This window comes from Phalacrocorax carbo, chromosome 2, assembly GCF_963921805.1.
Source record: "Phalacrocorax carbo chromosome 2, bPhaCar2.1, whole genome shotgun sequence".
NCBI lineage: Eukaryota > Metazoa > Chordata > Aves > Suliformes > Phalacrocoracidae > Phalacrocorax > Phalacrocorax carbo.
The window spans coordinates 161,943,071-161,970,773 of NC_087514.1; the positions used below are offsets into that span (position 1 = coordinate 161,943,071).

Consider the following 27,703-nt stretch of genomic DNA (forward strand, 5'->3'; position numbering starts at 1 on the left):
GGGGGGCGGGAATTCCGGGCCGGCTCGTCCTCCTCGGAAATGACATCAGAGTGTCAACATGCAAGATGGCGGCGCATCATCGGCAGAACACGGCGGGGCGGCGGAAAGTGCAGGTGAGGGGGGAGAGCGGGGGCGGGAGGGCCCGGGGGGGGGCGGCGGGGGGCGTTGGCTCCGTCACGGCTCGGCGTGGCAGCAGTAGCAGGAGGGGGAGGGCGGCCTGGGAGAGGGGCGGGGGGGGGGTGGGGTCAGCGAGCGGCGGGGAGCGGCAGGAGGGCACCGGGCCGGGAGGGCCCCCCCCGGGGGAAGACGAGGGCCCCCCGGGGGCTGCGGCCGCCCGGCGCTGAGGGGCTGTGGCACCGGCTGCGCTCAGCTGGGGACGGGGGGTTTCCATGGCAATGAAGTCGCCTCCTTCCCTTTCCCAACACCGCTGCGGTGGCTGGGGGACCCCCCCGCATCCCCCGCGCCCCCCGCAGCGCTCCCCAGCCGCGCGGAGGGGGCGGGCGGCCGCCCGTGGCACGGCGGCCTGGCGGGTCCGGTTCCCCAGCCCGGAGGAGGCAGAGCTGAGCCACCCCCCCGCCTGCCCACTCCAGCCCCGCTCAAGCCCTTCCTAAAGCGAGACCTCGGCGTAGGCAGTCTGGTGGGTGTCCGCTTCCTCAGCTCACCTGAGAGACGTCAGACCGCGCGGTGTGGGCTCATGTGCCGACTCTTCTAACAGTAAAACTCATGAAAATGGTTCTGTTATGGCCCGCCACTTTTTCGGTCCTGTTTGTGATACTGCCAGCACTTCAAACGTTTTTACAGCTTTCACTAAGGAACAGCTTTAATGCTTTATCAATGTGCAGAGCTGCCTATCTCTAGGGGCAAGTGCAAGTTTCAGCTGTATCTATCCCCTGTGATCAAGAGAAATATTGATTAAGCCTGAAGTAGCATTAGGATCCCTCCAAACAGAGGTGGGTTCGGTTTTTGAACGCACCTCTTGCATTTTATCACACAGAGGAAACCTGCACTTCTTGATAGCCTTTAGTGTTTTTATGGTTAAGGTACACACTCGATCAATACCGTATAAAGAATTCCCTTGCCCTTCCAAAAAACCCTCTGACATTCTTTAATATACGAAGAATCCAAACTATAATATCCCTTCTCTTGACTTCGTTGCCTGTGCCATAAACAAGTTTTTGCAGGTTGCTCTGCTAAGGAGGGGGATTTTATGATAACTAGATATTTCTTTGATGTAGCCCTATTTCTTTATGAAGTATTGTTTCCCTGACAGCAACATGCATCAAAGGGTATATTGTTTGATTTTTTACTACTGTATTCCTTTTCCAAACATTACTTAGCTCAAAAGCTTGTATTTACAGATGGTTTTGTTCTGGTTTATGATGTCGTCTTTTCCGCTTTCATTGTGTTATGCGATTTTATTTTTTTTTTTTTCACTTCATATACTGCTACACTGATCTGTGTCTCTGCCAGAAAACTGAAGTCTAGATCTGCAGGGAATAAGTTTGATTACATTATAAGCATATATAAAGACTTGAGTAGAAACTAGGTATCTTCTTGCACTTCTTGTTATTTCCCCTACTTGGTTAGAGACAGGGTTTTGTTCATGTAATGGAATTCTAAGCAGCTGTTGTATCCAGCCACTGATGTAAAGTTAAAACCACTAATGATTTATCTTGCTTCCCAGTGGCTGTGCATTTATTGTACTGCTAAGTCAAGCTTTTGAGAGTGAGAGAGGAGGATAAATTTCTCCCAAACCTATGAGGCTAAGGGGAAGAAGCTTTTTAAAAAAATGCCTCTTGGGCATGGAGGAACTTGATTCCTTGCATGGCGGGAGAGCTGGCTGAAGTTTATGGAAATCAGAACTATTATTATCTTGGATGCACCTGTTTTACTGGTAAGCAGAACCGTCCAAAAGAGTCAGTTTAGGGTGCTTCTGCATATAATTGTATGTTTATAAGAGCTTAATCAGAATAGATGTTTTAGTCCTCAAAATAAACTCCATGCATAAAAAAAGATAAGTTTAATGATGTAAATGTAAGCCAGGCATTTGAAATGCCCAGCGGCACACTGTTGGTGTTTCTTAAGCTTAGCTATGCACGTCTGAAGGCTGCAGTAGTAAAGCTGTCTGATTTGGGGAGGGAATGGGGACGTAGAGGTGTGCCAGACACCGCTGTCTGACGAGAAACAGTTGGCCATATGCTGTAGCTTGCAGATGTTCCTGTGAATTAAGTCAAGATGAAGCCACTTTTCTGCAGGTGGATTCAAGTAGCTGCCCTTGAAGGGTCACATTATAACCTCTCCCCCAAACTCGCTGCCTGGCCAGAATAAACACATCCCCACACTCAAAACCTACTGATAGAGCGTGGGAATTTTGCCATAAGTGATCTGGATCAGCATCTTCATTATGAAATTATTGAATGAATTTTAAGTCCTTTTTGTCTTTAAGTCTTGTACAGAATAAGATCTTTTTGCACTGACTTTGCCGTATGTATTTGCACTAATACTGTGTTATGACAGCAAGTGGAAAGTAGTGAAACAAAAGCCCTTTACATTTAGAAAATATTTCAGCTACTCCATTTTTTAGTAGTACCATTTATTAGAAGCACACCAGATTTTGTATGCGGTAACTTATTAGATTTTACTTTTTTATATTTTATATAATGAATATATAAAGCATATTTATAATTTATATCTTTTTTCTATTTAATACTTAAGCAAACCATTATCCAGCAACTTGATTCCATTGTAAAAGGATAAAATGAACTACTTAATGCCTTCCATTCCTCTTATTTTAGGGCCTGGAGCACCTTATAAAAATTCAAATATCAATATGTTGTTAATTTTAAAAAAGGGATGCATCTGTCCTACCAAGACACTAAGGCAATAGATTTTTTTTTTTTTTGGTAGTCGACTGCTGCTTTTCTCATTTTGATGCAGTTCATGTCAGATCTCATGGAATCCTTCCAGTGATTTTGAGAAATATCAGGTTTTTTTAATTGCTCACAATAGCATTTGTGTCTTTAAAATTTTTATCTCCTTACAAACAAGGAGTGCGTGCCATCAGAGCTCGGCTGTTCTCAGTCTCCTCCACCATGACAGGGTGGTGGTATTTTTAAAAGCAGCTTCTACCCATGTATTAAGACAAGTCTGTTATAAGATGCGAAATGTAACAAGGGTAACAAGGTTTCAGATCAGCTGATACACTCATCCATGAAGGAAGCACATCATAGATCCTGGAAGAAAATCACAGGGCTTTTTGTGCTGAGACATATCTGTTGACAGTAGCTTTATCTCTGGAACTCTTAGATAGTCATTACAATGATTAGTTCTGATCCATTTGGGGTACTGAGCCCCACAAATTCTTTGTAACAAGGGTCCCTCACCTTGTAATGTTTGTGCACTGCTCCAGTGAAAGATTCCTGTTTGTTATGGGAATTTATAAAAGCTACAGCAGTATAAATGTAAAAGGCCTTGGTCATTATTAAAATATTTCATATCCCACAAGTTTTTCCCCTCCCAGACCATCATGGCAATAAAACGACTATGATCTATATCATCATCGTTATTATCTTTGTGGTTTGCAACTGACTTTTGTGAATCGGCGCCGCGAACAAAGCAGAAATGTGCTCTGGGCTGCCCTGTTTGAAGTGAATGCTGTTTGGTGCTTGGAGTCAGGACTTCCTGGTGACCTTCACAGTCCCCTCCAGGCAGAGTACAGTACCTTATCTGGAGCGATAAAGAAGTGTGTACTGCTGGTCAGAGTTGAATTTTATTACAGTAATTTCTTCTCAGCCAAAGGCTTGTGGCTTTTCTATTGTGTAGATATGTGTGTACACACGTACTTGAATGTATACTTTATATTTTGTATTTGTTTTGTATAGTTACTGTATTTACTAATAGTTCTTATATTTCTATACTCAGTGACACTCAAATTTAAAACAAACAAACACTTTCTGACCTTTCTTCCCAAAAATAAGAATATTTTGGAGAACCACATGTGGATTATCAGCAATCTTCCTCTGTTCATCTGTGTGAGCTTTCCAGTTTAGTGTCTTTGCCTGCTGTCCACCACTCCTGCACAAGCGTCAGGGCTTTTAAATCAAGTTGCTGTTGCTTTTCTTAATCCATTCTAAGCTCCCTGTGTGAAGAGAGGCATTTCAACAGCCTTCCAACAGATTTTTGTGGAACCATTGATTTGTCCCTTTGTGTTAATATATAATTAATGTATTTGAATACCAGCCTGGGTGCTTCTGGTGTTACACCTCTCTTTCTAACAGGTACCAAGTGGTGCACAGCAAATGTCTTGTGAGGTTATTTTTAGTTTGGCCGCATAGTCTGTGTGTCTTGTTCTAGTTTTTTTAATATATAAGATGTTTATTTCAGTCTCAGTGACTGGTTTGCAATAGTGGACCGTTTAATATTTTTTGTTTTGGATGAGATCATCAATTTATTAAGTATTTCCAAAGTAAGCAACTGACAGTTACTGGGATGTCATCATGCCTCCAATAAGAGTTGGAGAGTCCATTTTTGTGCCATTGTCCCCATTTTCAATTCATATTCTCATCATGAGAAGTGGTTTCTCTTGTCCTTACCTAACTGCTCAAATAGCAATATTCATCTAAAATATTGGCGTGGTATCCAATAAACTGGCTGACCACAAAATCATTTTTTTATCTTAATTTTCTTCCCTTGTGCTTTTAGTATTAGAAATAAAAAAAAGGAATTTAAAGGAGCACATGCCTAATTTGGATTAGAACCACCTTGATCATTGAAAAATGGCTGTCACAGTTTCTTCCCGTGACGTGCAGAAAACGATCATAACCTATTCTTTATACAATAAGGATTTCTGTTCCCCCTTACTCAAATATCTTAATTTTTAAAGACCATTTATCAGGAAAGGTATGCTATTCCTTCTATGGATGGAAAGTAAAACTTTTTAGAATTGTAAGTCTGAGGAGAGACAAAAGTAACTGTTTGAACTCTATGAACATTAGCAGTCACTGCTGGGTAATTTTGTCAAGCATTTTTTGTTGTTTTGCTGTCTTTTTTTCCATCAAAGCTGTCATTTCTTTACACAGACAAAAAAATTTGAACAATAAGAAATAAGATTTTAATCTTTTTTAATTCAGTTCTTACAGCAGAGTGACTTTGTCAAGTTTCTCACAGGAAGAAAGCATGATGATGTTATATTTAATGCTAAACTGGTACTGAGACCTAGCATTCACTCTTAGATCTACCACAGACTCACTAACCCTGAAAAAATAGAATTCCTCTCTGTCTCAGTTCTCTTAAAATATAAGCAATACTTGCCAAGAGATGTTTGATTGAATTCATGTGTAGAAGTTATAAAAAGCAATAAAGGACAAATGAAGTTTGACCTTCATTTGAATATTTCAGTACTGGAGGTAGTGGAAAACGGTTCTCAGCCTTCCCCAGTCAAAGCAGCACCCAGTGAGCTGACAGCCGCAGTTTTAAGGTCTTCTAGATGGAAATTTAATAGTTATGTAAATTCCATTATAGCAAAAAGTGACAATTATTTTGCTACATCTAATCTCTATAAGCTTTTTTCACTGCTAGTTTCTGTATCAAGAACAGCATTTAGTTCTTTACTTTAGCAAGGAAATTTTTATCCACTGCCTTTTAAGAAATTAAGAAATGGCTTTAATTCTGTCAAGATTAATGTAGAAGTGTGACTCTCGACTTCCACAGTCCCGTGAAAGTATCAATCGTATATGATAAATACCTTATTTACTAGAGTAAGCCACCATTTTCTTTTTTGCATTTTTAAAATACTTGTTTAGGGCTGTTCTTTACTTGAAGTCCTGTAAATTAAAAAAGTAACATTATTATGAGCAAAAAGCTCCTCAAAATGCTTGGGTGACTAACAGTTTGACAGCCTTACTTAGAAGTGGAATAAAGAACTCTATATTATACCTGAAAATATAACAAATATGGGAGGTGACTGACAGAAGAGGAACAAATCCAAAAATTGAGGATTTGTCAAAAAATATCCTGCTAGCAGTTTGGAGAAGGAAGAGCTGGAGGGCCACTGCTGATCTTGAGTCTGACACTATTTCAGGAAGAGATTGTCCTCCCTAGTAACTAACATCAGATTTGATCTACTGACCTTTAGGTTTTGAGTTCCTTTAATTTATGTCTTATCTGCTCACACTTAGTATTTTTAACTGAGTGTTTTCATTGGCTCTATTAAAAGAGTTTGAAAGCAGTGTGAATTTGAGGCCATCTCTTTGCCTTGTGTTTTGCATCACGTTAAACCTTGACATTGTAACGTTCTTTCACTGAAGTAGTCCGTGCAGGTCTTCTGTCAATGTAGAAGTGATATGATCAAGCCTAGGTGAGGAGTTGCACATACATCTTGCTCCCTGCGTCACAAAAAAACCCAAACCTTCAAGCATTTGAAGTGTTTTAACATAACAATATTATGCGTGGTTGACGGTGTCTTCTCTCAGTAACGTCTCTGATGCTGTGTGTAGGCGGAGACTTGAGCGTGGATAGCGAGAATGTTATGGATGAGTCTGGAATGGGTAAGAGGAGCTGAGAGTGTTGGAAATTAGGAGACAACTCCTAGGAAAAGCTGTGTGACTGCACAAGGACTGTGAGTAGGTAACAGGCTGTGAGCAAGAAGTGCTTTAAGAGCATTGGGACATAACAAATGTAGGAAATGGACGTGTGGAATGGTAGTGGAGAGTATTGGGGCAGAAGGATTCAGGAGGCTCTTAATTTTGATCCTCTAGTATTGGTCTATAGAGCTGTTGCAGCTGTTTCTAAATCAGAGTAGGACTGGATTCATGCCTTCTAGAAGCATCAGTTACCTTACTGTGCTGCACTGGGACGGGGTAATTCAATTGAGGTGTTGCCCACGTTCACCAAGCAGACCTGTGAGTTCTTGCGGTGCAGAATCTGAGACGCTGTAAATGTTCAATGACTGAACATTTTGTTTAATTTGTTGGTTTTATTGTGTGTAACTGAGATCTGATCTGGAAAACATTTTCTTTATACTGCTATAATGCATTTGTTGGAGTGAAAAATTGCTTTCAGATCTCCAGCCCAAGACTACTCCTTGAAAGAGTTTTCAAAACACAGGTACTTATGTATCCAAGTGATTCCTGCTGTGGGCAGATTGGATTATACCAAGCCTAAAGTTTTACTTTGTTGTTCTGATTATATTTTACAGAATCTGGGCAGAGGCATAGCTGGCAGCTTCCCCTCCTTTTCTCTAAGTGTGAGGGCTTTCCTCATGGTAACGCGTAAACCCTGTGATCAGGACAGATACAGCACAGTGTGAATGGGGTAGCTCTGAAGAAACTGCGCTGCCTTGTAATTGTGTTTGCTGAACAGTAATAATGGAGAGGTTTCCTTTTAGTGTTTCTGAACAAAACAATGAAATAACTGGTACACACAGGGCTGTCAAAGACAGAAGGAACTAAAGGAATGATTTTTCTGAGAGAGATGTAAATATTTGTGCTTCTGACTATATTAGAAAGTAGGTAGTTCTTAAGAAATTGTTTCAAAATAATAGTGACACCTGAAATAGATAGCTAGAATTTGTACCTGCAGTCTTTCAATGCTTTGTAATCCTTAGTGCCCACATCCTGTCCCTTGTGAGTCTGGGAAACAGTGTCATCCCAGCTACAGAGACTATGAACCCTGCTTCGGAAGTGAGACACAAACAGGGTGTGTTGTCTAAGATCACCCAAAATATCTGTGCAGAGCAGGGAATTGAGCTAAGGATTCTCTGAGACTAAGCTTGAGTTGTAATGATTAAATAATCCTTTGGGCTCCAGTTTAGCACTGCTGATACCTTCTCTATAATTCTTCCCCATTTCTGGGGGAGGGGGAAATGACCGAGGTGGTGTTGGTAACTCTTCAACTGACGGACTTATTTAATGCTTGTAAAGCTCTTAATATTTTCTACCCAAGAACCTCACAAAGATGAAATTAAATGTTGGGATTTTATGGTCAAGTCAATATTTTAATACTATAATTGAATTTGTGTAAATGTGTTTCAGGTTTCCTATGTGATTAGAGATGAAGTGGAGAAGTATAACCGAAATGGGGTAAATGCACTTCAGCTGGATCCAGCATTAAATAGACTCTTCACAGCAGGCCGAGACTCTATTATACGGATATGGAGTGTCAATCAGCACAAGGTAAGTCATGAGAGGGTTTCCTATGCCTAAACCTACTTTTTTCCAAGTTAGCGTGCTAGTAAGCTGCCTACAGATGTACATCTGATACTGTTTTTTAACAGCTGCCAGTTATTATGGGAGGAAAATCATTTTGCTATTGCTGATACTGTGGTACCTTACACAGCTGTATAGTTCTTCCACAAAAAGATTCTGGAGTAGTGACTTCAAGCAACTTTGCATTATGCAAGTTTTGATCCATTTGAAGGTTGAAGAAAATATCCCAGTCAGATTGTGATCTGATAGTCAGAATCTCTTCCATTTGTGATGAGGTCTTACAAACTTTTTTCTTAATTTGCAGCAAGACCCTTACATAGCATCTATGGAACATCACACAGATTGGGTAAATGACATTGTGCTCTGCTGCAATGGTAAAACATGTAAGTACTTAAGTGTTTGAAACTACAGTATTCAGAAATTGCGTATACAAGTATATTATCAGCTGCTTTATTTTCCATCTTTTCTTAGCATGTAAAATTAATTTGATGTATATTTTAAATTTGTTAAATAGGGTAAGCAGATTTAATGAAAATGTAAATGTGTATAGAACTGATTCTTTTAATCTTTTCAAAAAGCAAATTAGAGTAGTACGAATGTGCTCTAAAGTAATACATAAGCCATTAAAGATTACTCTTTATTCTTTCCAATTTAGTGATATCTGCTTCTTCAGATACTACTGTTAAAGTGTGGAATGCGCATAAGGGATTTTGCATGTCAACACTAAGGACGCATAAGGTGAAAAACATTATCTGTAAATACTGTGTGTCAAAATACTGACAGTCAAAATACTGACCGGCTTTTAAATATTAAGGTGTAGATTTCAAATGGATAATGTTGTTGATTCATGTTGTTATATTTACTTTAATTTAGGATTACGTAAAAGCCTTAGCATATGCAAAAGATAAAGAACTGGTAGCATCTGCCGGGCTGGACAGACAGATATTCCTCTGGGATGTAAATACTTTAACAGCACTGACTGCCTCAAATAACACCGTAACAAGTAAGTACCTCGGGAGGGGAGGCAAATGCAGTGCATTTTATTGAGTAGCATAATCTGTGAGATCAATTTAAAACTATAGATAACTGTTTCTGTGTGTACATTAAAAAACATGCAAGAAATTTTAAGGTGGTTTTAGTATGGAATCGGTCCATTTGTTGCGTTATATAATAGCTGAAAATCTAGAGCAGCCAACAGTCATGGCATTTACAATAGGGGGAAGGTCATTGAGTGTTTTCTCCTGAAATGTAATGTGCTGGTATTCTCTGAAACTTGATACAGCTTTAGCCTGAGAAGCCTTTTGCTCCTCAACTAACCCGTTATAGATTATTTCCCTTAGGTTATTTGTCAGTGTATTTTGGGTGTATTATAATTTGGTTGGTTTTTTGAGGGTTTTTGTTTATATAGGTGCTGCAAAAAGTGCAGTACAGCTCCTGATATGTTTATCAAATCTGTCAGAAGAATAAGGTTACTAGATATACTTAGATTAAAAAAAACTGTGAAGTAATACTAAGCACAATTACACAGAAGGATAGCATACTAGTGAGATCTAGCTCACTAGTTAGACATTAGAACACAAGGGGAAACTGTCCGTAGATCCTACTTGTCAGGGTTAATCCTTAATGCCATCATCATCTTTTAAGTGGTCTCTCCTGCTTCTCTGTCCTAATAAAGACATTACAATAAATGATGAGATCTTTCCCTGTAGAGCAATTCCAGGACTGCTTTTTTAGAATAGTCAAGATAGAGCTGGTAAAGTTTCTCTTCTGGGAAATATGACACCAATCTTCAAGTTCAGTTAGATTTTGTTAGTGAATAATGTAAATCTTGGTCATCACATCCTGGTTTGTATTGGCTATTTTACAATATATTTTTTCAGAGAGAGGTCTAGTTTGACCACAGTGTGTTTTGCTGCCTGTAGGTAGATCAGAAAAACTGCGTTCAAAGTGGCTGCTCTCTTTCATTTTATATTTGGTGTTTCATACGTTTTTAAACAGCAGCAGAGTCTCAGCTGTATGCGCTGGGAAAGAACGTACTGTCTTGCTTCACTGTCACACTTGAATCTTCTAAATAAGACTACTCGCTTCCTCATTCGTAGGTTAGGAATGACTCAAGAAAAATCTGCAAAACTAAAGTTTGGAATCGGCACAAGAGTCTTCTAAGAACTTTGAGGAACATGTGACTGTAAATAAGAGGCAGGCATATGGTTGTTTTGGTGTGGTTTTTTTCATTACTGTTTTGGCTGTTTCTGAAAGGTGTGTTAATTTTAAGGATTTGGTAGCTTCTAGAAGCAAAGGTGCATCTGGTGGACAGAACTGTCAGTTTTGCATTTGTTCTGTCTATGGGGCTTTTTAATTCAAGTATAGCCTTATGCTGCCATGCCTGTGTAGTTTTCAGAAGAGGGGTGGCTCCTAGTGAGCTACGTGGGACTGCAGAATAGTAGAGGGATGGCACATGGCTGCACATAACTGAGTAGATTTATGTTTCTTGGAAGTTTTCTTTCCCTGAAAGTAGAATTATTTTATCACCAAACTTTGCTGATAGCTGTAAGTTCTGCTATCTTCTGATTGAACAGGGAGTTTCTGAAGGAAAAATTTATTTGCTGGCTCACAGGAAAACTTGGTGATGGGAGGAAGGAAAAAAGGATTTCTTGAGCGCCGCAACAGTGATACAGAACCTAAATGATTCAAGCGAATCATAATTGGGAGACGGAGAGTGCTGAGGAGCTGCTGCTTGTTTTGAGCCCAAGATCAAACAGAGGTGGAAGCATTACCTCTAAGATGACAGAAATAAATTTGCATTTCTAGAGTTAGGACAGTAATGCCTCACAAGGGGGAGAGAGGGAAAGCAGGGGAGTTGTTTCTCTTTCTAGTGCTCCCAACTAACAGTGTTTCTGTTGGGAAGAACACGGTATATGTCCTTAAAGAAGCTGGTTTTCCTCAGTCCTTTCAAACAATATTGATTTTTTTCAGAGTGCAAATGAAGATCGTTCTTGTGCATTAATTTCCTGTCTGAATACAGGGGAGCAACGTACCCAGCCAACATTAAAAGGAAGCCTATTTTTAATGAGTCTCTCAGCTTAGCCATAATCTAAGTGGAGAGAGTTTGCTTTTGAGAGGTAGTCCCTGCCAGAAGAGGGTGGAGTCGAGCTTTGCTTTTGTTCTGGCATAAATTTTGCTTCTGTACACTTAGGATTCTCTCTTCCATTCCTGATAGCCAGTTTGTGGTAACCCTGTAGATTAGCCTTTCATAAATTATTATGGTTGTTGAACAGAACAGTGGGCCAACCTTCAAGAGTTTTCAGTTCTGCTTTTTGCCTTCAGCTACTCTCTGGGGACGGTGGAAGACTATGACTTTATTCTGGCTACAAATAATAGATTTTGTTTGAAAGTTTGCATTTGAATAGCAGTAGCTAGTGGTTAAGAGGACCCGAAAGTAAAGCTATGTGATTCTTCCACTGTGGCAAAATGTTTATGGTATTGGGTCACAAATACTGTGTTAGAAAATTATTTCCATAATATACATAAATCATATAAAGTTTCACATTTTTGCTGGCAATACTGTTTGTTGCTATTCTCAGCCTTTTTGGCTACTGATCGTATGGTTTTGAGGCTTGATGAAATGCCTAATGGTGCTCTCTGAATAGATGATTTCCATTTGCTGTGTCTGTGCTTTTCCCAGCTGAGGGGCTGGTACTTTAATTTCTCCAAAAGTAGATTAGGCTAGAAGGCACAGAATTCCTCAACTCTGATGACAGTTGTGATGCTGAGGAGTTGCCATATGGTTTTCCCAAATGCAGAGGTAGCATCTGTGCTCAAGTAACTCATTTCAGCGCTGCAGTGTAACTTCAGTCATGCGTCTCTGCTTAACTAAGAGAATAGCCTTTAATATATAATGTAGAATTTTACTGCTGCTTGGCTTAGAAAAAAATCTCTGCACTTAAATCCAAATGCTATGTATTATAAGAGGACCTAAAAGTATCGTTCTCTAGTAAGGTAGTTGAGAAGAGCGAGAGTACCTTGATGGTCACGGTACTGAATTGTTGTGCCAAAAGGGCACCAGGACTGTAATGATGGTAACTCTGAGGGATTACTTTGCTTTTATGCTGGTGGTAAATTAAGAATTGGGATGGGGTTTTCCTAGCAATATGTTGTCTACAGTCTTTTTTTTTTTTTTTTTAAGGAACTGTATGTATGGGGTAGAACAGCACTGTTTTCAGGGGTCAAAGGATATTAAATACCCTAAAATTCCATTTTTGAGCAAATAAGTATGTTTTTCAAATGACAACATTAAAATTGAAAATGTAAATTTTATTTTGAAATAGCTTCTTCCCTGAGTGGGAACAAAGACTCTATCTACAGCCTTGCAATGAATCAAATGGGAACAGTCATTGTATCAGGGTCCACTGAAAAGGTAAGCAAAAATCTGGTAAGGCTTATTCCACCTCAGTTCAAAGTTTAGCAAAGACTATTTTATTCTCTTTCAATGTCATGTCTGTAGCAGCTTTTGTGGTTTTAGAAGTGAGGATAGACCCTTCTTTTTAAGTGGGAGTGTAAGTGTAGAATACAAAACCCTGCCTCAGTCTGAAGATGTGCATATATCCATATAGCTTTAATACACAGAAGAGACAATCAGATCATCTCTGTCAGAGATCATTACATTTCCCCCCAGGAGCTCTGATTTTTGGGGGCACAATACTCAGACGATTATAAAAATGAAAGCAGTTGCCACAGGTAAGAAAGAAGCGGTGGCAGCAATTTGCAAGACCCCTGCAGGAGGTGGGAAATGAAGCGAGCTAATGAAGTTCAAGTGCTCCCAAGAGACAGCCCATGCTCTTTGTTGTAAAGGAAGGTAAAACACCCTAAAGTCCCCTGTGAGTTTTTTTACCTAATCTAACCTTGAGAGAATTTTATTTCCAAGTCAACATAAAAATGAAAATCGGAAACACCAGTGAAGCATCTGAGGGGATTCTCAGAATCTTTTTTTTTTTTTTACCCGTATCGCACGATCCAGTCACTTCCATTCTTTTAATTTCTTAAGAAGACAGAAAAAGCCAGAAAAAATTTAATTTTCTTCAAGGGAAGAAAATCACATCTGAATAGTGGAGGTGCATAAGAGCAGTTTTGTCTTAGCTTGTTCTAACAAAATATGGTTTTGGTGCTGGATGTCTGCGGGTTTGGAATAAGGGTCGGTTTAGTTGGAAAGACTTAATTTTCTGTAGAGAAGACGCACTGGTGGGAAGAACGACGTTAATGCTGGTTATCCAATGTCTGTTTACGTAGGTTCTAAGGGTGTGGGACCCGAGAACTTGTGCGAAACTAATGAAACTCAAAGGGCACACGGACAATGTAAAAGCTTTGTTGTTGAACAGAGATGGCACCCAGGTATGTGCTTTAACTTGAGACAAAGGCATTTCATGGAACACAGAAATGTTATTAGTCTTTTTCAATGCAATTATTTTATGTCACAGATTACAGAAGGTAGCTGAACAAGTATTTTACAGATATTTAGTGATTAAGGGAGGGAGGCTGAGGGTAAAAGCTCTGTTTTATTAGAGGTCCATCGAGGTACGGAGGGGGTGGTTTACGTGAAAGTCTGGAAATTGTGACTAGAGTTGTTAACTGCCAGTCTTCGTTCAGCACCATCTTAATGGAAAAATATAACCATAAGAATTATGAAAGCTGTTTACGGAAAAGTTATTTTAAAAGACTTAAATACCTGCTTGATTTAAGTTTATGGTTGTTGCTCAGTGTCTTTCAGGCAGCTCTGATGGGACTATCCGCCTGTGGTCCCTTGGGCAGCAGAGATGTATAGCCACGTATCGAGTCCATGATGAAGGTGTTTGGGCTCTGCAGGTCAATGAAGCCTTCACTCATGTTTATTCAGGAGGAAGAGACAGGAAGATTTATTGTACAGATTTACGAAATCCTGATATCCGTGTGCTTATCTGTGAAGAAAAAGCACCAGTTCTTAAGGTAATTGAGTTAAATTCAGAGAATGACAGAATGGCTGAGGTTGGAAGGGACCTCTGGAGGTCATCTGGTCCAGCCCCCCTGCTCGAGCAGGGCCACCTTGAGCCGATTGCCCAGGACTGTGCCCAGATGGCTTTAGAATATCTCCAAGGATAGTCTCCAAGGAGACTTGCAATCTCTCTAGGCAACCTGTGCCAGTGCTCAGCCACCCTTGCAGTATAAAATGTAATTGTATTGCACGCTGTCTAATGAAATAGTGGCTTGAGGTATAAGTTGATAAAAGAATGCGTATTGGGTAACAAGGGTTTACTACACCACATTTTCAGTATATTGGCTTTGTCTCCTAAATTACATCTGAAAATTAATTGTCTGAAGAAGATAAAGGCCTGGCAGCTACCTAAAATATGCAAACTCAAATATTACTGAAATTGAATAGCTTCAAACATGACAAGTTGTTTTTACTAGGCTTTACCAGGTTTTAAGAAATTGAGCCAGCGTTTGCAAGGCTTTAGACAAAAATGGATGTTTCTTAGCAGCAATATATACACACAGCGCTGTGGTAGAATATGTTGCAATGCTCATGGGAACCAGGAGTAAAATTTATTGTGGGTTTTTTTTGAATGCCTGAACATGATGTTTTGTTAACTGGAGAAAACTGCATGCACAAGTCTGGGTCTTTTGAAGATACTGCTTTTGGTTTTTTTTTCCTTTTGCTGTCTGTAAGTCCAGCTGGCGCGACCTCAGAACATGCAGGTGTATAAGGAATGTGCGATCGAAACAGACACCGGTATATAAGCAATCTGGCTTTCCTTGTGAGTGAACTCTAGCTTAGTGTGTTCAGATAAAATCCTGGTTATATTAATGTAGTTATGAAAAAATCAGAATCTGAGAAATTTCAGTTCAAAATGGAAAATGAAAGCCATGGTCAGCTGCACAAAGATCAGAAAGGGTCTTCTAAGATCTTAGCTACAGTGATTCGTTGCTGTCCAAGAAATGTAACAGCAGAGCCAAACAGCTTTGTAATTAGCACAGAACTTCTTACATTCTTTTTTTTAACCATGTGAAGTATTTGCATGCGAAGTAATTCAGAAAATATCGTCTAACAGATGGTTTGATAAGTTCAAGATTGCATCATGCTAGAAGCACCTTTAAATACTGGGTGTTTAGGCACATTGCATCTGCTATTGTCCACGACCAGAATTTATTTGTTGAGTATTTGAAACAATTTCTCTGGAGTTTCAAGAACTGCAGCTTAGTTATTTTTCATTTAAACTTTGTATTTCTTTAGTAAACTGAAAGTAGTGCTATTTCTGAGATACCTCCAAGTCGGGGAGCAGACCTACACAGAGCAAGTATTAATTGAACAAAGGAAAATTAACTTAAGCGTGCCTGAAAGTATCTGTGGTTTCATTATTTAGATGGAACTTGATAGATCAGCTGATCCTCCTCCAGCACTTTGGGTTGCAACGACTAAGTCCTCTGTGAATAAATGGGTAAGTCGTGTATTTTACACTCTGAATTCAGTTAAGTAGTCACGGGACTAGCAGTCTCGGTTTGGGAACTGTTAGACTGTTGCTTGCAATTTGACTGTGACTTGCTGTGACCTGTAAGCTGTCTCTGAAAAATCGTAAAATGCTAACATTTAAATTGGTCAAAAGATGTTAAGCTTTGAATTACCCCCTTTGCTATCTATTTATGCTGCTTTTAGAAAGACATTATCTTATTTGGAACTGGACAGTTAATGTGTAAATAGCAGCATGAGCTGGCAGCTGTTACTCACAGATAAAAGCAAAGTTTATAGATTATTATGAATGTGTCATTATTTTGTTTCTTTCTTTAGACTTTGAAGGGAATTCATAATTTTAGAGCATCTGGAGATTATGATAATGATTGTACCAATCCGATACCACCCCTGTGTACACAGCCTGACCAAGTTATAAAAGGTAAACAGCTGTTTTCCAGAATACCTTATCCGTTAGCATTAGCAGAAGTGATAGATCTTTGACTGGCTCAAGTTTTGAGGTACTTGATTCTATGATTTCAACTGAAACAAAGACCAAGTGGTTATCGTCTATCATTAGTTACAGTTAAAATAGTGTTTAAACCTTGATGATGTCCAAGTCTTACATAAAATAGTGAAACCAAAGAACAGTCACATGTGTCGTGTTACATGGTTTAATTTAATGTAATATTAGAGGAAAATAAAAATGACTGTAGTGACCTTAATTCTTGTTTGTTTGCTAGGGGGTGCTAGTATTATTCAGTGCCACATTCTTAACGACAAGAGACACATATTAACCAAAGACACAAATAATAATGTGGCATACTGGGATGTCTTGAAGGTAAGTATACAATTTCAGATTAAACGTCTGCTGTTGGATGAATAATTACTTTGTACCTTTTTAAATATATTTTTTTAGTGCATGAGATTCCTGTGGTAGAAAGTAAGCGTCTTTCTGTCCCAAGGCACAATGCAAAGATTGCTTTTTAAAAGGGGAGGGAGCATTTCTGAGCTTTTCTGCATCTGTGCCTGACGTGAGGCTGGGTATTGATATCTTCATTCACCTGAAGTTCAGACCCTTGAATTCTCTCCTGAAAATAGTAATGTTTGTTTCAACTGGGCTTTGTTTCAAAGAGGGCTCACAGGGGCACGTCTGCCCAGTGCAGTACGGTATAGCGTAAGGAAGCTTAGCCTGCAAAAGGGAAACCTGCGCTTCAGGTCCTGCTGCAAACCCACGGATCCCGAGCCAGCGTGCTGACCAGCAGCGTGAGGAGTAGTCTGAGAGCGTGAACTCGCCGCTTCTCTTGTTAGTTGGCAAGACAGCAGGCAGGGAGGCAGGACTGGAAGGAAAGTTAGCACAAGAAAGCCTGGCCCCTTTTCACCTCGAACTATGCGGTGCTCCAGCCAAGATTCAATAATGAAGTAAAGCATATCTGTCTAACTTTTACTGAATTGCTGACAGAAGTGAGAAAGAAGGGAATTAACTTGGAGAATGTAGGCTTGTACTAAAAATGATCTATATGACTTTTGTGGAAAAGTGAATAGCTTTTCTTTCTGTTTACAGTTGGTATATATCTAAGTACGGTGTTTGATCTCGGGACCAAAGTCAAATGCTAATGTTAATTTGTACCTTCATTCAACTCTCTCTCTTTTGTTAGTAAGGGTTTCAGAAGCATCTCCTAGATATGTTTAAATGTGTATTCGCTTCAGAGATTGGGTTACTCGCCAGGTCACAGTGTCATCTTATGTGTAGGATCACTGTCCTCTAAAGCTGAGACTATTGAGGGCGCTGGAAGAAAAGCGGGAGGTTTCCTTACCTGTACCCTCAGTCTTTGCTTCCTGTAACTTTTCCTGGATTTTGAGGAAATAAGTCTTGCAAGGTTACCATCCTTAGAGTTTGCCTAGAGCACAAGTTTCAGATTTCAAGATGACTCTGCAAGTGGAATACAAGAATTTGAATGTTAGCAGACTTACCTGAGGATCTTTAAAAGTATAAAATAAAACAGATAAACTAAAATGGCAAAAAAGAATCCGCGCTCAAATTCACTCACTGCTGTTCCTGTTGCAATAGTTGAGCTGAATTTGTTTCTAGATTTGCAACCGGTATTGGTGTTTGATGGAGAGTTGTATTGAAGTATTGATACTGATGGGGAGAAGAATGACAGAGGATGGCAGAAGACAGCTGTCTGCTCAGTGATGGGGAAAATGTTTTTTATTGATGTGAAGCGATACTTCCCTACCTTTCCACAGGCTTGATGCCACTGCCTCAGAAATAAATAATAAATACGAAATAAAAAATACTTACCACAAAGTATTGTTCCATTTTTTGAGAAAAATTTGAACCTTTAACGTGTGTGTTTCTGGACTTCAGTACTCATGGTGAAATCGTAAGCCGTAGTCGTAGCAAATGTGCATGGAAGTCAAGTAAAAGGCTTGAGGTGTTGATATGATTCAGTACTCGGAATATAAAAACCTCGTGTATTTCTTTTGGTGTACAGGCATGTAAAGTTGAAGACCTTGGGAAAGTAGATTTTGAAGAGGAAATTAAGAAGAGATTTAAAATGGTGTATGTGCCAAACTGGTTCTCAGTAGACTTGAAAACTGGGGTGAGATACAACTCCTAAATCTGGTGTTCAAATGTTGTATTTCATATATTGTCGTATTTAGTGTCTTATAAGTTTTGAAGAAAGATGATAATTTATCTGATGGGTCAGATTTATTTTGAAGCAAACCAGTAAATTTTACCTTAGTTCTTAATAACCTGAATAACAGATTTCTGCCCTCCCACCCCCCGCAACAGTATGGTCAGTTTAAATCCACCAATAGCAATTACAAATTAACAGTCTGGTAAGCAGGGTGTGCTGTCATGCGTTTAGAAATTCTTTGGCTTGTGTTCCTAGCTAAGTATGAGCAAAATAAATTTATAGACTTGTTCAATACAAAACAACTATTGCATTCCTCTTCCTGGTGGTCTTTTTCCAACAGATGTTGACAATTACTTTGGATGAAAGTGACTGCTTTGCAGCCTGGGTGTCAGCAAAGGATGCTGGATTTAGCAGTCCAGATGGTTCCGATCCAAAATGTGAGTTTTAGCTAATATTACTGTTTTATTGAGGCAAAAAAAGCAGAATAAATTCAAGTATTTATGTATTCCAACATATGTGTTCCAAATATTCCAACGCCACATATGTCAGTAGCTGGTTGGATTTTAGGGCTTATTTTCTTGAGACTAAATTCTCCAGAGAATTCTCCAATGAGAACGTTTGCTTCTTTCTGAAACGTTTCAGTCATGTTTTCTATTTAACTTGGGTTTAAACCTTCAAGAAGCAAAAGGGAAAAAGTAGTATTCCTAAACTTGGAACTATTACCTAATCTAGAGAATGTTGTAGCATGTGAGTGACCCAAGGGTGGTGATTCTAAAATCAGCTTTTTCTGAAAGATCGTAACCTACAGCTCCGAGATGGTGAGAAGCAGATTTCTGTGCCCAGAAATACTTTGTTTTGGGAACAGAACTACTCCAAATTTTGGGGAAGTTTTCATGTGAATCATATGTAGAATATTATGATGCCAGTGGGTTTTATGTAACGTAACTTTATGTAACTTTTATGTAACTGAAGTTCTGTCTCGCTGTGTCTTGACAGTAAACCTTGGCGGGCTTCTGCTACAAGCACTTCTGGAGTATTGGCCTAGAACACACATCAATCCAATGGATGAAGAGGAGAATGAAATAAATCATGGTTAGTATTGTAATATTTTCTTTTTTTAGGATTTGTTCTTACATTCTGTTTATAGTTCCGTTTCTTTTACAGATACAACTTGACTTGCTGTCTGACACCTGTCTCTGTATGCAGTATAGACTCACGTTTTTTAACACTTCTAAATTTGCTTTACACCAAAATTTGCTGAGTAGCTTTCCTCTTCTCAAGGTATCAGCAAAAATCTTAAGAACTCTAGTCCATAAAGAAGTAGGTGAATAGATGATTCTAAAGTTAAAGAAACATGATACCGTGATGAAAAACAATTACTGGCAAAACTAAGGCTTGACTTGGAAAAGAAACAAGAAACAGCCTAGATATTGACAGCAAAGAGCAATAGTTCAGTTATTCAACATTAGCCAGTATTCTCTTGACATAATTCCAATTTGTTTCTAGGTATTGTGAACAATATAAAAGAAAGATTTATTGGAAAAAATATATTCAGTGGCTGTTAGAATGATACCTGGGGTAGGTCTATACAAAACCACCCTAGAGTGGTGTTTTAAGGTAATAATGCTAAGTCGAATCAGGCATGAGATCAAAAGCACGGCTGTGTAAAATGTAAGATAGTGGCAGAATCTGGCAGAATAACAGAGACTCTGTAACTCCTGAGTTTGGGGGTTACTTTGAAATTAATTCAACCCACCAGAGTTGACTGAACAGTCTTGTCTTCGGTCATTAAGAAATTACTTTCTACAGATAATACAATCAAGAAACCTGTAAGTTCAGCAACATCTTGCCATTTTGTGACAAAGATGGTGCCAAGAGTTAGCTACCTCCTTCTTCTGGAAATGACCTCCATGGAGGGTTACGGCACTTGGCAGGCTTTTCTGGCTAAAGTTGCTGATTCTCATACTCTTGTGTATTGGCGGCCTACAGCTTGAGAGCCAGGCAATATACGAGAAGTATTAGTCAGGCTGTTGTATTGTTGGAACACTGATGCTGCACTGCTTATTTCTGTGAATAGTTGTGGGTTAGTGGAATGTTTAGAATATTCAGTACAGAATCAGTCTTCGTTTTCCTGCCCAAAAGTAACAGTTAAGAAACTGACACTGAACAGTGACTGAAGATGAAGTGTACCTGTTGGACACTGAAATTTGTGTAAAGGGAAAAGAACTTGAATAGACACGTGTATATAAATGCCTATATGTGCAGTATTGTTCCTCTCAATTGTTAACAGAAGTGTTACAAAGAAGTCTTTCAAACCGTAGGATTTTTCACTTGCTCCAACTTCAGTATCATATTCATCCCTTCTAATAGAGAATAGATTTTCTTTCCAGGTTTCTTTGCTTGATATGATTTTTGACCTTTCTTCACTACGTGTGTTGCTGGTCGGAAAGCTAAGGAATTATTAATCTCATAAGATTATGCCATTTAAATTTCTTAGGTTGCCTGAATTCAACATCATGTTCAAATACAGTAATTAGACGCTGCAGTGTAATCGAGATCTTTCTCAAGTGAAAGGAGGGCATCTAAATACTTCTATGTTGTGTTTCAAGACACCAGACTGACTAGAAGCTGCACTGTTCACGAGGTGCATAAATAATACTGATTTTTCTTTAATCTTATCCATCTGATGTGGAATCAGGTTCTTCAGTGTTTGAAGATGATACTGCTATAACTAGCTAAAAATAAATGGAATGTAGAATGCAGTAACTTCAAGGAAATGTGAGTCCGAGCTTTACTAGTACACTGTGTTGTCATCTGGCAAATCCAGGTAGACGAGCAAAGCTAACATCCTTCAGAGTTCTGCACTGTCAGTGTAGAGGGGAAAAATAGTCTTGTCTTAGGAGAATCTCTTTAGCTGATTTCTAATATTAGTGTTGTTCAGTTTGATGAATCCTGAAAATTCTGTGAAGGAATTGGAGAAAACTAGTAATCGGGTTTTGGCTCATGAGCTCTATTTCCCTTTTTTTGAAGGCTTTTGAAATAGGCCTTCCACAGACCTCTGCTGATCTAGTTACTCTCTGGTGTTCTTCTCTGTACACTTACTGTGTGTTGGACGTGGTGATTTGTCTTTTACAAAGCTTATGATTTTGTTAATTTATGAAATACTTAGCTGTTGGTGGAAAGGACACTGTTTGGTTTATGTATTCCCAGTTTTGAGGCCTAGTGCAGTCTCACTGTTCTCTCTGTTTTTTCCAACAGTGAATGGTGAGCAGGAGAACAGAATCCAGAAAGGAAATGGATACTTTCAAGTGCCACCACATACTCCAGTTATTTTTGGTGAGGCTGGAGGACGCACTTTGTTCAGGTATAAAGACTCAAGAGTGTAAATTCAGTGGCTAAACAGTCGCTTCCTTTGTACAAGCAGAAATGTTATCAGGATGTAATGCTTGTATCCCTTCTGTACTGTACATTCATGACATGACAGGCAAAATAAGCAGCTGTTAGTGATCATTTTGCGTTGTCCACCTGAGCATGAGAGTTTGAACATCGGCAAGGTGTGGGGTTTCACAACGGTAAGAGCTGTATATTGTTCTTAGTTGTATGTCGTAGCTATGAGACCTTTTTGGGTGCCCTCTTCCTGCAAACTTGGTTTTAGAATGAAACTGTGCTACTTTAGATTCTTGTAGAACTTCTCTTACGGGTCTATTGTGCTGGTCTTTGACCACGAATGGCTCAGACAGGAGATCCTACTCACTAGGGAGTTGGTTTCTGCTCCCAGAATTGCAGTTGATGACCCATTAGAAGGTGCTAAGCTCTGGCAGGTAGGACAGGTTCTGGATTGTAACATGTATATACTGATTACCCTTCTCTTTTCATTCTACATTGAAAAGCCTAACTGATAGATGGTACATCAGAGGCAGTTTAATAGTGCTGCAGAACAAATGCCAAGCTTTCAAACACCGTGAAGCATTTAATATTTACTGATGTAGAGGATTTTAAATTCGAGGGCTGGGGGATGTTTGATTTGGTTTTGCTTCCCAGGCTGAGTAGGCCCCAAAACTATGTACCTTGCAGCCCATGAATTGGTCAGTGAAACAGGGGAACCTTTTTTGGCTTTGAAAAACAATTATCTTTTTTTCCCTGCGGTATCAGTGTAAGAGCTTAATATTTGCATCCATGCAGTACTGGTGGACCTTATGTCTTACACAGCTTGTTCTCAAGAGAAGACTGAAAAGACACCATTGGAGGGAGCGAGCCATGCTTTTTGGACCTAAAAGGGGGCTTGCAGGACACTGACAAAATACTTCATTGGAATTTATAAAATTAGATGCGGCTTTGTTTCACCACTGTGTGGGCACATTTCTTAAAATTGGTTTTACTCTTCCCATTTGGTGAGGCCTGAGCAGACGCTTCACATGCAAAGCTCATTTTTCCTAAGCAGAAGAGAATCGCTTTATGCCAGGAGCCTTTCCCCTTCTCCTGACAGTTTGGTACTTCAGCACACACACACACGCAATCCACGAGCACAGCAGTTTTTTAGATTTCTCTGTGCCATAGCCTGTAGTCTCCTGAGATACTTCTCCCTCCTTCTGCTCTAGCGATCTGTCGTCTTCCTGCAGCCACTTTTTCTGGCCTTTAAAGAAAATACACGATCACTTCCCCAATAAATATGATGATGCGAAGGGCCGGCCAACCAAGCTCAAGCTCCTGAAAGCTTTTTAATGCACATTACAATAATTGTTTTATTCACAAAGGATATTTCTGTATGTCTTAGGTTATTATGTCGGGATTCAGGTGGTGAAACTGAATCTATGCTTCTTAATGAAACTGTGCCACAATGGGTAATTGACATCACTGTGGATGTAAGTATCGTGTGTCTAGGGTTTGCTTTTTTGTTGGTGGGTTTTTAAGGTGAATTACAATTTTTTTCTTTAACTGTATGGGATCTGAAATGACATCTTAAATTTCTGCGGTTTGTATTTCAAATAAATGGTCTCAAGGTCTATATTCAAGACTCTCTGAGATTTCATTGGTTTTTGATGTGTCCAGTTAAGGTATTTTTGCTCACTTTCTTTTGCCAGAAAGTCTTAGAAAAAGAATTCAAAGCACTGTGCGTAATCGGTATCCTTTTCAAGCGTGGAGCTTAGGAGCAGAGAATACTCCTCCTGTCGCTGCAGTCTTTTGCTACTACCTTATTTTTTTTTGCAATAAATGATAATTTGTGCTCAAAAACTAGGTGATACGTGCATCATCTAAATTGAAGCACCTCAGGAGTACGAGTAATTTGGAAGTTGGCTGTGGTTATGCTGATTAAGAATGTCTCTTGGTTTTTGATAATTAGAAGCTGAAAATACTTCACATTCCAGCTGGTGGAAATAGGAGCTGATTACAGTTCATCCTGATTTAACACTTTCAATTTTTTTTCCTTCTAGAAAAATATGCCCAAATTCAATAAGATTCCCTTCTACCTCCAGCCTCATTCATCATCAGGGGCCAAAACTCTAAAAAAGTAAGTAATGCATGTTTGACTCTCAAAACTGCAGAAAGAGAATTGCAAGCTCAAAATCAAAATGGCTCGCCAGAGAATCATATTTGTGTTTGATAAATTTGTAGAAGTTTCTAGTCATTTAAGCAGCATCAATTAATTATATCAGAGTATTTGAAAGAACTGTAGGCTTCTTTTGGGTTCAGTGGGCAGTTGCTTAAGTTTATGCTAAGAGAAGTCCAACAACTAAGTTCTGAAATCAGACCTTGTCTTTTGTGGTATTTAATCAGAAGACAGAGAAACCCAGATTGTTACATTGTTCAGAACCACAGCTTTATATTATGCGTCCTATCGCTAGCAGCGACAAATAATAGCTTTTTAAAAGGAAAAGGTACAAGAACTGACAGTAGGGAGTGCAAGATAGCCTGCCTATCAAATCAGCTGCAACTGGGAGCTGCCTAGGATAGAAATCAAGGCAGGTCCTCAGTTATGAAGTCAGTGTGTGAAGGCAGTGTGTATGGCTACCACTTCTGCAAGAGTTTTTGGTATTTTCCACAAATGCCTAGTTTCTCTTTAAGTCTTATTCAATTCTTCACATCAGAGACAATCTGTGAAAGAGGAGCTTCACAGGCTTCTTGTGTTCTTTGTGGAAAAACTTCTGCTGCTTATTACTTTAGAATGCCCTTCTGTTAACGTAGTAGGGTGAACAGCCTTTTCTGTCACCCCCGTTTTATCGTTCCATATCCTCTGCCCTTCTCTTACTAATCCCTTTTCTATCGGAAGAATGACGGTTGTGTACAATACGCTTCATCTAAGGCTTGATTTAAACTTGCTCTTTTGAATACCTTACCACTTCCCTGAGTCCCTTTTGCTCTGTGAATCTTCAGATAAATAGCTGTTATGATCATGGTATTCTGAATGATCCTGAAAATTTACTGTTCAACTTATAATATAAAGAGGTTATCTGTGCACTTGGGTAGTTTGCTACAGATTCAGGTATTGTGAAGATCAGAAATCGTTTCTCAAGTTTTTTCCTGGTAAACTTTGCTTACCCTGTATAGAGACCGGCTGTCAGCAAGTGATATGCTTCAGGTGAGAAAAGTGATGGAACACGTGTATGAGAAAATCATAAACTTGGATAACGAGTCTCAGACAACTAGCTCCTCCAACAACGAAAAAGCAGGCGAACAGGAAAAAGAGGAGGACATTGCTGTGCTAGCAGAGGAGAAGATTGAACTCCTGTGCCAGGACCAGGTAAATTCCTTGGGCGTTTTAGCCTGTGAACAAACCCAGTGTCTGGCAATGGCTCGGTTCTGAATTTCTGAATACTGAGCTTGAAATATGCTGTGGATTATCTGTTACCTTTAAAACTAAGTAAATGTTTTGACATCGTGTTCACTTCCTGCCGACACCAGTTCAGGCAGCTGCAGGCAGCCAGACCAAAGAATTCATACAGTACACCCGTTTAATCTGGTCTGACTAGTAGCCTGTATAGGGTTACTTGCTTGTACTCAACAAATGGACTTAATACCGTTCCACAGAGTTCCATTTCTAGCATTTTTGGGATGTTTTGAGTTCTACATTTCTAGCAGAGTTTAAAATTTGTCCAAAATCGTGAATTCTCTAGTAAGCGTAATAAGTGCGTGAAGATTAAATACTGAGGAGGTGGTTGTAATGCGACCTTACACGTTACATTGCTAAAATCTTTCAGTAACGCGTCAGGTTTATTTGCCTGTTGAAAAATCTGAGCCTTTGCGTGGTTCGTCTTTGATGCCAGTTCACCCACAGGATTATTTTGCCCCACTGGAGTGTTTCCTCTTTGAATTTCTGACGGCCTAGCAGATTTGTGGAATAAAAGATGAATTTTTACTGTTTAGGTTTTGGATCCGAATATGGACCTTCGAACTGTAAAGCACTTCATTTGGAAGAGCGGTGGTGATCTGACGCTGCATTATCGCCAGAAGTCAACGTGAAGGGAGAGGTGGACCCAGGTGGTTACTTACTTACTCGACCATACTGTACTGGTTCCAAGAGTAGTACTATAGAAGCCCACTGAACCCCTAAGGTAGATGAGACTTCTAATGACTCAGTATGGACGGAAAGTATACATTTAATTGAAGTGACTAATAGATCTGTAATATAGAGGAAAAAAAATCTATATGACTTAAACTAAAGTCTGTCCTAGTCTCAGCCAATGAGATGGGAAGTCCCCGAGTGGTTCGTGTTGTGTGAGGTGTACAGAGAACGGATGATAATCCAGTGCAGACTTTTGCTTCCTCCTTTTTGCTTTTGTTTTTCCAGAACATAATATCCTCATCCGCTCATGCTTGATATGAAACCATTTTGGCCACGTTAGTCGCTGTGTTCACAGTACAATTCAGAACTGCACACAAGGTATTTTTAGTACATTCCATTCATAAAGTTCCTACGATGATTTCTCACAGGTTACTCACTTAAAGAAATTTGGAAAAGAAAAACAACAGAAAATAGGTACTGCAAACTTGAGAGAGTCGGCCCGCTGAATGGCAAACGAAGGGTTAACATTAGAATCGTTTTAATACTGCAACGCAGACGTTGCTTTAGAGAGCTGTTGACACGCGGAATAAGAACACTAGATAAATACTGTAGCAGGGTCAGTCCAATGATGCTGTGCATCATAACAGAGCGAACGCGCTTTGCAGCAATTTAAGAGATTTTTGTTTTTTTTAAATATATATATATATATAACTACTTCCTGCACTGTGTCCCAGGTGTCCTGAAGACACCCTAGTCTCATTTTTGGTAACTGCTCCAAAACTGTGTGACATTTTGTTAAAACTTCAGACCATTCTGAAAATAACTCCATATGTTTAATGTTAAACTTTAGAAACTTCTCAGCAGATTTCATATTCATGATATAAAAATACTTACTCTTCTTTTCCGAAGTTTTATATGCAGTTGTTCTTTTGTTATAGATGTACGCGGATCTTCTTTTCACTGTTATTTCTAAAAAATCTGTGACTGTCATAGACTCCTAGTAGTCTTTTATAGAGTTTAACTTATTGGGGGGAAGGGGGTAAAGGCATTTCAACTTTTCATGAGAAAATGTGGGGCTGTCCCAGAAAACCATTTGTAGCCAGAACAAATTACAAATCCTCGTAAAGAAATTGTGTAAAAATGACTTTCGTCTGAAGCAGAAGCACAAGTGCCTTCAAAGGGCAGTATATTATTCGAGTTTCTTCAGGAGACATATGCTCTTGCCCTTCCTGTATCTTGCTATCAAGATTTAGGTTGAGGCCTAAAGAAAGTCCCAATAAATTATATTACTGGGATTGTATTGGTCAAACAAAAAGTGAAATATTTTTCATCGTATTTTATTTGAAAAAATAGTCAAATCGTTACCTTCTGCACTCTTAACCTAGCTAAACAAACTCATTGCTTAAACAAAAAGTGTGGTTCAGAACTAAGCTAGCATGAGTTTTTCCCTGGTTTTTTTTAAGAGTCAGTTTCAGTTTTTAATCCCCATTTCTGTGTACGCTTAGTTTGACACAATTGTGCTATAACTGCACATTTTTAGTGATATTTGTGAATTAAATGGTTGAACAGAGCTGTAACTTTTAATGATAAATTGTCCTGACTGGTATTTATTAATAGCAAGGGTCTACGCTTGTTCCAATAGGCGCTGTTTGGGTTTGGGTTTTTTTCCTGGTTGTCTTGCTGTCCCATTGTATCCATTGGAATTGCTCCCAGTAATTTTGTTTGAAATCAGCCAAGGCTGTAATTTTTCTTCTTTTTTTTTTTTTTCTAACCATCCCGAAACACAGTTTCAGGAAAGATTGACAGAAGAGTCTGCAATGCCAGAAGGGTAAATGATGTTTCACAGTTGTATAGAATAAAAGGCTTTAGTTAAAATATT

General features: G+C 39.2%; 1 protein-coding gene across 1 annotated transcript; it reads left to right on the forward strand.

Annotated features, from left to right (window-relative positions):
• Nucleotides 1–27,703, forward strand: WDR48 (WD repeat domain 48). Its single transcript, XM_064445102.1, has 19 exons — nucleotides 1–113; nucleotides 8,031–8,171; nucleotides 8,509–8,587; nucleotides 8,860–8,942; nucleotides 9,078–9,207; nucleotides 12,530–12,618; nucleotides 13,488–13,589; nucleotides 13,956–14,180; nucleotides 15,596–15,670; nucleotides 16,018–16,120; nucleotides 16,422–16,519; nucleotides 18,177–18,284; nucleotides 18,664–18,760; nucleotides 19,320–19,415; nucleotides 21,582–21,687; nucleotides 23,098–23,185; nucleotides 23,756–23,832; nucleotides 24,870–25,062; nucleotides 25,686–27,703. The coding sequence occupies exons 1-19, from the start codon at nucleotides 66–68 to the stop codon at nucleotides 25,779–25,781; spliced, it is 2,034 nt and encodes a 677-aa protein (XP_064301172.1). The 5' UTR covers nucleotides 1–65; the 3' UTR covers nucleotides 25,782–27,703.